This window comes from Amblyomma americanum, chromosome 5 (assembly GCF_052857255.1).
Source record: "Amblyomma americanum isolate KBUSLIRL-KWMA chromosome 5, ASM5285725v1, whole genome shotgun sequence".
Classification (NCBI taxonomy): Eukaryota; Metazoa; Arthropoda; class Arachnida; order Ixodida; family Ixodidae; genus Amblyomma; species Amblyomma americanum.
The window spans coordinates 209,811,662-209,821,143 of NC_135501.1; the positions used below are offsets into that span (position 1 = coordinate 209,811,662).

The 9,482-nt window shown below is 44.8% G+C and overlaps 1 protein-coding gene across 1 annotated transcript in view; it reads right to left on the reverse strand.

Annotated features, from left to right (window-relative positions):
- LOC144133582 (uncharacterized) overlaps positions 1–9,191 on the reverse strand; it is a 29,487-nt gene extending 20,296 nt beyond the window's left edge. Inside the window, exons 1-4 of the mRNA XM_077666769.1 lie at positions 8,853–9,191; positions 7,576–7,740; positions 2,831–3,097; positions 1,484–1,661 (exon numbers count right to left, since the gene is read on the reverse strand). Coding sequence (XP_077522895.1) covers positions 1,484–1,661; positions 2,831–3,097; positions 7,576–7,740; positions 8,853–9,126 — 884 coding nt within the window. The 5' untranslated portion in view covers positions 9,127–9,191. The remainder of the gene's footprint in view (positions 1–1,483; positions 1,662–2,830; positions 3,098–7,575; positions 7,741–8,852) is intronic.
- Between the last annotated feature and the right edge of the window lie 291 nt (positions 9,192–9,482).

Here is a 9,482-nt window from a genome sequence, read left to right on the forward strand (position 1 = left end):
GTATAATGCGAGTAAGGTAGACAGCCCGAAAACATTCCGGAAACAGCGAAAGTCGTACGTAATGCCATTATTTCTTTACTCTGGCGCGCCAGATACGACATGTGTAGCGGGGGTGCCAGATATCTAAAAGATACACATCGGGCACCCTGCTCGCGCCTACTCATGTCCCACACCACGAGTATGCACAGATCAGTTCTGGCGTATACGCAAGCATGCATGCTTCGGAAGTGCATAGTTGGTGCTTTAGTGATGTCGTCGTCGTCGTCGGGTGTATCGTCTTACGAAAGCATTTGTTAGAGATATCTTTCTACAAAGACACGCCTTCAGTACCGTCGAGCCCGTTTGATATCCCGCATTTATTGCAATTACAAATGGTGAGCACCTCGGGAACACTAGCACAAGCGTCCGCCATCCAACTGCACAGCGTGGCTAGAGAGGCCCGTGTCCAGCAGCACTAACTGCAGGCTCTCCGTACCTCATCCAGACCATGTAGAAGCGTGTGATGCGGTATATATGCTTTCAGCAGCTACGATTACTTTCCTTTTAAAAGCGGCCAAGGACTGCTTTTGCGGTACCGATACCATGGGTGGCGCAATAGTCCTGGGCATCGTGAGGTCAGGTCAGCGTAGTGACCACATGTTGAAATCGAAACTTCCGACCTGCGCCTCCTTTTGCTCGAAGTGCAATGGTAACAACGCTCAACAATAACAAAATCAGAACTGCGGATTGCAGCGGAAAATTGTTTAGATCCGCATATAATGCAAGGTGGAAATTTGACATGCTAAAATGCGAGAAAAAGAAAACAACCTCATATTATACGTGGGTTTTTAAGGTAATTTTTGTTCTTCCTTCTTTCACCTTGCTATGCTGTGGTGAAACTTGCACCTAATGCAGGCCCGTAACCAGGGCAGGTGGGTGCTTGCACTGCTCGAAAGTCCAGCCTCCTCCCTCCCACAGTCATCTTGTAGGGAATGTATAGTCTTTGTCAAAAGTACGCAGCCAAAGGGGTCTACTTTTGAGCCCTGCAGCGTGGCGCCTCTTCCATACTCAGGGACCCTAATCTCAAGAAGGCGAGAAGAACTTAAGTCCTTAACCCTCCCAAGCTTAGGACTGTCAAATGTACTTGAGAGCCCTGCTACACGGCATGAAAGCAAACCCGTTGGGCTGTATATTTTTGATAGAGACTGTACCTAGAGTAGCCCTCCCTCTCCCATCCCTCTCCTGCCAGCTCAATGCATGCAATTACTTTGGGTGCCTCCTCCCAAAAAATTCCTGACTACATGCCAGACTTCATGCCAGAAGGCTTCCTTCTACTTGCAGATTAATAAGCACGCATCATCATCATCATAGAAATTATACCAACAGTGCACCGCCACGACCACCACTACGCCAATCAGACGTGACTGCTATCGCACAGAGATCATTGCTTTTCAAAGACAGTCACACGTGACAATTCAGAGTCAAAGAGCACCAAAACACATACGAAACAGCATTGGACTGGACAGCGAGGTGCAGCCCAGTGACGTTGTCACTTGTGGTCCGGTTTGGGTCAGCACCATGACGGAGAAGCAGTTCCACACAGTCTCGATGACCCTTCTGTGCAGCGATCATCATAGGTGTTGCCTTGTCCACAGCACTGTGATCAACCAGAGAGCCTCTGCCTGCAGAGGGCAGCAGTTACATAAACAATACACATTAGTGAAACAACATCTTTTTCTTCTTTTTTTTCAAACTCCATGTAAATCGCACTGTATCCTATCGAGTCTCCACCCGACATCTGAAAAGTGCAAAGCTTGGCTAAAAGAACGCTTGGCATTTATAAAAATTTAGGGGGACACGTAAACTCCAGCATACGGGTATAACGCGAAAGCTTTAGTAGTTATTTGCTTTCTTTCTTTCTTAATTAGTACCTCTTTACGATTACACACGCTCAGTAGCACGCATAAGTCAGCGTACTAGACCACGTCATAAAGCACAAGAAACACAAGGTCTCCCATTAGCCAAGCCGACCGAATGTGCCTCAATGGCCTAAGGGCACCAAGTTTCAACGTAAGGGTCATGGGTTCGATACCCAACTAATCAGCCCAGTTTTTGTCTCAGCATAATTTATTTTATATCTTTTCATGTCATAATGATAATTCAGACATGCTTTGACCTTATAGTCACTATTTAACTATAGTTTTAATTATTTTTATTCCACAGATCAATGTGTGATGTCACAGCCCATTCGACCAATCCTGAATTAGTGCAACAACGCGCACAACTTTTCCTCCAAACGTCCGCTCTGTTGGTGTCGCATTAGCACTGTGCCTTCAATGTGCCAGCTAGCTAGACACACGCACCTCAACAGCCAATATCAGATCTTCTTCCCTTGTAGTGAACAGCAACCACCATATTAGTAAAATAGTGAAAATACAGAAACAAAAACTGATTTCAATGAGCCAATTATACGAACCATTAACCATTTTATAGCCAATAATGTTCTGTCACATTTATGCATAAACGGCTAGTGTTATAACTTGCGTGCACTAAAAATCTACTTATGTCTAACTTGCATTTAAAATTAAGCACTTTGTGAACGAAGCACAAGCACATATGAGTGCAGAGGACTCCGAGAAAAAGAGCAAGAACTCTACACTGAACCCAGCTGTTATGCTCTCTTGCACTCTGCCATGGCGTCCATCCCACCCCACCTTCCTGTTGAGCTGTGCTGGAGATGCCAGAATCCTCGCGCCCTGCACTGCACCTACTACGCAGTGTTCCACCCAATGTTGCATTGCACCTGCTATTTGCTTCCCATGCCATAGCTCTCATTTTGCACTCTCCTCACCTCTGGCCCTGGCTGTGTTCAGAAGAAACTCGAGGCAGCTGAGGTGTCCCTGCTGAGCAGCAACGAAGACTGGAGTCATGCGGCACTCATCGCGCACACTCAGCAGGGTGTGGCGCCCATGTTCGATGAGGCACTTCAGTGTTGCCAGATCACCACGCTCAGCAGCTTCGTGCAGCGGGTACCAGAAGCCACAGTCACACTGGTTCACGTTTGCATTGCCAACACAGAGAAGCTGCCGAACGACATCCGTCTCGCCGGCACGTGTGGCTGCGTTGATTGTGAGCAGAAAGAGACAACTAGTATTTATGTGATGTCACCAGCCATGCTTCAAAATTGGTTATGAGGAAAGGACATTTGCACTAACTACCTCACTCTTGGTGAACACTTCAGCTGCTCTGTGAGGGATGAGAAGAAAACCAAGAAAAAAGGGAGAAAGATAGACCCTAGTGGAGCATTCCAGACATCCCGGAGTTCGTTAACATGCACGGTCACTGCATAGCACATGGGCGTCTCTTGCGTTCCAGGACCTAGTGCTCTTGTTCTCAGCAGCAGAATGGCCTCAATGCTACGCACTGCGCTGCGTAGCCTTACTGGGCAGTGTTTCCGCAGCAAACCTTGCTAAGCATGCTGCCCTCTGCACAGCAGTGAGCCCTACAGAAGGCAGCACGTATGATGCCATTGCCAGGGCAACCACCACAGAATTTGGCTGGCCATGTGCTTCCATTCAAGCACATTTTGGGGGATCTTCAAGAAGTGGGTAGTGTTTGATTTTTTGCTTCTTTGTCTGTGGTTAGCACTGTGAACGATAGCAGAGAACTCAAAAGACTGCAAAAAGCACATGCCTGGGCATACTGCCTCTCGCAATAACCTTACATACAGTGTCTAATACTGGCTAGTGTGCCGAGCATTGGCAGCTTGCCACAGATAGAGGAGGTGCCATTTCCAATGACTGCCAACAGTCAATGATTGAGGCTCATACGGAGTGTGGCTAGAAATTTTGTCAGGCCCAAACTTGAATATCTGTCTGAAATTTGGGACCCGCACACTAAGAAAGATATCTCTCAACTAGAGCAAAGGTCTGACTCCAAAACACAGCTCATGACAGACAATAACATCCCGTTGCTTCGTACGTGCAGAAAAATAAACCGTATTTCTTTCCATAAAATTTTGGCAGGTAAGCTTAGCATTGCTCTTCCCCATTCATTCCTCAGGCACTCCACTACTCAGAGCCCCCTTTTGCTAAAACAATTCAAGTGAAGCACAGATTCTTCCCTCAAACAATACCCAAGTGGAATGCGCTTCCTGAATCGATTTTTCGCTCTCCTAACGTGGAACAAGTGCTACAATCTTTTTTGATTCAATAGAAAAGCAATGCTTTTGTATACTCAATTTTAGTATGTACTGCTATTTGTCTTTGCTATGTCACCTTTTAAATTTCATTGTGTCACACGCAATGTATGTTTGTTTTTTCCATGTGGTGTTCTGATTTGTTTATCATGCCCCTCCTGCTTGGGCCAATTTGGCCTGCAACACTGTGAAATAAATTTTTTAAAAATTCACTTTTCTTACTCTGATGCATATATTGAGAGTTGACATGTAGGTTAATGAGGTATAGACTAAAAATAAAGAAATAAAACAAATCTGTGACTGTGTTTTTCTGCTAGGAAGGTGTAGTGCGCTCGACTAATGGCCTGCAAGATATTTATTTTATTTTTTATTTATTTAAAACATACTGCAGTCATTGGAGACCAAGCAGGGAGGGCACTGCAGGTCACAAGAAAAATGCCCACCATTGGCAAGCAATCCCAAGAACATACAGTGGTATACAGTAGAAAGGGGAAAAAATTGAATCAGCAATCAGTGAAGCAGAAATCAATCCAGGGTTTTTCATACACTGGCTTCAAAAACTGTTACATTATCAACGGAAAAAACATTTCTTGGAAGAGCATTCCACTGGGTGACAGTGCGTGGAAAAAAAGAATTCTTAAACCTGTTAGTGCATGTAAAGATTGGTTCCAGGCTGTGATGGTGGGAGTGCCGATAGATGCACAGGCAGACAGATGCTTGAGGCCATACCCTTTTTGGCACACTCATAGTTGGCAGGGCCCATATGCGGCAGCCGCTGGCAGTCATTGCTAACAGTGCCACTTAGCGCTCTCGGTCAGCACACCAGCCAGTATATTCTAGACACTGTAGTAACCACTGCAGACACCATGATTGCTTCTACTGAGAGCCCAATTTACCCAATGGCTCCAACACCACAAAATAATGGGTGAATTTATGCAGGTTAATGCACCTTAAATTTTCACATTCAAAACTCCAACAGACACTGCTATGCAGAGCAAGGTAGTAAAGCGGCAATATTCCTTTTTTTTTACATATAAAATGTTTTTAAGTTTAAGGTGCTGTAGGCATGAAAAGTAAAATATCAGCCAAGCACTTGCACAGTCTTGCATAATAGGTCTAAGCTGTCAGCAGTCCTTGCCTAAAAAGGTCCGTTGTGGGTCATAGCTAGTTGAAGTGCTAACAAATGGATGTTGTAAATCACATGGGTTTAGTATTGCTGGTGAGCTAGCAGTCACTGCGGAAGACCCACAAAAGTCAAACTCATAGCAACACACCTGGTAGTATGCTTGAGTCAAATTCTAAAATGCAGCCCAAACTCATTGTCCACAAGTTACTAATTTGATTAGAACCAAAATGAAAGGCCATCTGCGTCTCTATTCTAGTTATGATTGACACTCGGACACAGGCCAGTCAGAAACCACAGCACAAGCCAAAGTCTCATAACCATCTTAAGATTCGAAACACCACATATTAGGGTTTTCACCTTAACTTCTTGACAATAACAAGCTACTTTTCTATTCACTTGTTATAGCCATGAAATAATTTATATTGTATGCCAGCTTGCAACTTGCAACACATTCGAGTAGCTACAAAAGTTACTCGTAATAAAATATGTGTCAAATGCAGCTGAGCACCGGATAGGCTTGAAAAGAATGCTGCCTGTAAATTGGTCTACAATAAGAGGGTGTAATATCTGTTTGACTTTCAGCACGGCGGAAATTTGGGCGAGTTGGTACGTATTCATCACTTTGCTCCCACCACAACAAGGACGGGATGCGAGACAAAAGACTAACACAAACAAGCCCTGTAACACAAGACTAACACAAGTACAGCACTTGTTTGTGTTAGTCTTTCGTCTCGTGTCCCGTTCTTGTTGTTGGACATAACTCAGGGATCGTCAAGAAATTCTGAATGGCGCATCGTCCAGTTATGTTCATGTTATATCAGGCGTACAACGGGGTTCCGTGTTGTGCCCACTTCTTTTTTTGATGTATATCAATGACATTACATCTGGCATTCATTCATCATTTCGCATGTTCGCAGATGACTGCACCGTGTACATGGTTATCAATGACAACAGAAATTTTGTATACTTGCATATTTAGACGCCTTAGCAGCTTGGTACACGCATTGGGGAATGGCGCTGAATGTTAAAAAATGCGTACAGGTGACTTTCACAAGAAAGAAGGCCCATCGACCTACTGAATACACGGTGAATAACGCTGTTCCAGATAAAGCGGCAGAGATTAAATATTTGGGGGTATATTTGACGGCAGACTTACAGCCGACCAGACATGCAAATTACATCACGAATAAAGCAGCATCTATTTTCTGTTTTCTAAAGCACAATTTCGAACAGTTTCCATATGACCTAAAAAAAAAGCTGTACTTTACGCATGTGCGATCAACGCTTGAATACGCCTGCGTTTGCTGAGACCCATATTCAAAGGAAGCTATCAGCATGCTGGAAAAACTTCAAAATAAGCCAGCTCAGTTTGCAATTGGTAATTATGACAGGTGCCCAAGTATGACTAATAATAAACGATCTGCTCAGGTGGCCTGATTTAGCGGGTCGCCGAACACATCTTCGTCTCAATTTTTTCACAGCATTTTTCATTGCCAAACTGGTATAGAACGAGAGGAGTATTTGAAATCACCCACTTATATATTGAAGTGAAAGGACCACATCTTCAAGGTTAAAGCATATTCATTTAGGACTGATGCTCTTCGGCATTCATTTTTTATGCGAAAAATTCGCCAATGGAATGAGCTATCGCATGATATCGTTTTCACTCTGATCAAACGAAGCATTTTGCCATGCCCTGAGTGCTTGATTTCCTTGTCTATATGTAGGTTTTTTGGTGTAACGTGTTCAATGTACCTACAGGCGTTTAAGTGTTTACCCCCCTTGCTATAATACTAGAAAGGCGATGTAGCTATTCGATAAATTTAAAAAAAAAGTATTCACAGGAGACAATTCTGAGAGGCACCTATAGGGAGTGGTGATGTTCAAAAGGATGGCTGGAATGAGAGCATTTAAGTCCCCGTAGACGGTAGAAAAGAAGACGTAGGCTTGTTTTCCCGCTACAACAGGGGTGAATAGTTACATTACCATGGCTGGCACATTTCTCATTGGCTCGAAGCAGATGAACATGGCTATGCATCATGCGTGCATGACATGATCCTTGAGAAGTGATGTCACTGAGTTTTCCTGTTATGCTTAAGTTATGGTCAAGTTTTCTGTCATGCTACTACGGAGATGACAGTAAAGATGCCAGAAACTTCAGCAGACTTCGCTAATGTGGTTATTGCAAGCAGACTGCCAAGGATAAGAGCAGAGGTGCAAATTTTTCACACTCACCTAAACAAAACAAAACTAAATAAAGCGAGAAACTAACCAGCTAGGAGTGGAGAATCACCCTCATGGTCAGTGATGTTGACAGAGGCGTGGCTCCTGAGCAGTCGATTGACAATGTCAAGCAGCGTTTTGCCCCTCAGCCGCTTGCATGCAAGTAGCAGTGCCGTTTCACCTTCAAACGTGCGCCAGTCAACATCTGTGTCAGCTAGAAACACCACACATCACGGTGAATTTCACAAGAGGAAACAGTCATCTTTGCAGCTCTGAATATATACAACAACATATGCGCAAAAGAAATCCCCGTGCCGTCCTGACTATCCTTAACGCAACAGGGCCTGGGAATTGAGCAGCCAGCTATGCATGCACAACTATGCGAAGCCAGGTTATAGCCTGCAAATTCAGTGACAGCAAGTTTTTTCCATACTCTTTTGTTCCCAAAATATTAGCATCAGGTTCGTCACCTTGAAGCACACACAGCACAGAAACAAATCTATTCACAAGTAACATAATGGGGCAATTTCTCTGTTTTCCCTTCATTTTCCAATATATGCCTGTGAGCAAAAGTAAGCGATTATCCAAACTCCATCCTTGAACTACAATAGTTATCCAGTTGGCAAAGCCGCCAGCGTTTGCTGCATAATGCTTAATTTAGCTCTTAAGCTATATTCCGAGCAACAAAGCCTAATAACAGCTCTGAGGTACTAATATGGTTCGAAAATAGGTGTATGCTGAGGACACAGACAGAGAGAGTTCTCAAAGAAAAGGAATAATTTCTCCTTTTCGTCCTACGCCACACGCATATACAGTTTATTACTGATCACTACTGAAACATAATAATTCGCTGATGAAAAATATGCACGCTGCAGAGAAGCCATTCTTTATTTATTTACCTTTAAAGGCCTTTGGCTTAGGGAATTACACACATGGTTTTGCTGAAAGCTACATGGTGTTCTTCATCAAACGGGAGCCTACAATAATGCTACACGAAACAAACTATGCCTTCGTTTCATTTAGTGAAACGCTACTGAAACCAACGAGAATGTGTATTTCAACTCGTCAGCTCAAATGCTGCGCATGTGTTTTGTCTGCACAGCGTAGTTTGACCACTTAATGTTGCGCAAGTTAACGCTACAACGCAACACACAACCGAAGCACCGAGGCCGTCCATGTGGAGTATTCATGCATTTCTCTTTTTTTTAAGACGCGCGCGCACACACGAAACGCACATCTCCATGGGGTCAGAAACGAACACCGTCGGTCTGACGCAAGAACATGCACCTCTGGAGAGACTTGACGCGACAACGAGGGGCTCCTCACCGTGGTTTAGGAGGAGATCTAGCACTTCGACACTGCATCCTGCCGCGGCCGCCTCGTGAAGCGGCCGCCAGCCGCGGTTGTCTTGCACGTCGACGGGATTACCGCTGTCGATCATCTCTCTCAACGCCGCCACATCCGATGATACGACGGCGACGCTCACATTCGAACGGGTGTTGTTCCACACTTCGGTGAAGTCCATGGCCTCCTTCGTTCCGGGGCTGTAAATGCAGGGGAGTGGTCGCGAGCGGTTGCCGCCGAGTTTATTTACAAACATGCGACCAACGCCGACGCGCCCGCCGTTGCCGCCGCAGTGCTCTGGCCGCTTGACCAGGTGCCGTCTATATTACACACTTCCGTTATTTTCACGGAAGGCCAAGACAACTGAGGCGGCTAGGGCAGCCAAGCTAAGCCAAAAATATGAACGTTCTAGAATTTTCCTTTTCCAATGACGTCATAGGAACAAAAGCATGAAGGGAAAAAAAAAAAAACTTGGGAGGGGCGTTCGGCGATGGAACCCTACGATTCTGTGTTGATTACAGACGTCCAAACAAAGTCACTAAAAAGATGTTTACCCTCTGCCGCGACCATAAAGTTGCTGGAGGAGCCCTTGCAGCATCTTGGCCTTAGTTT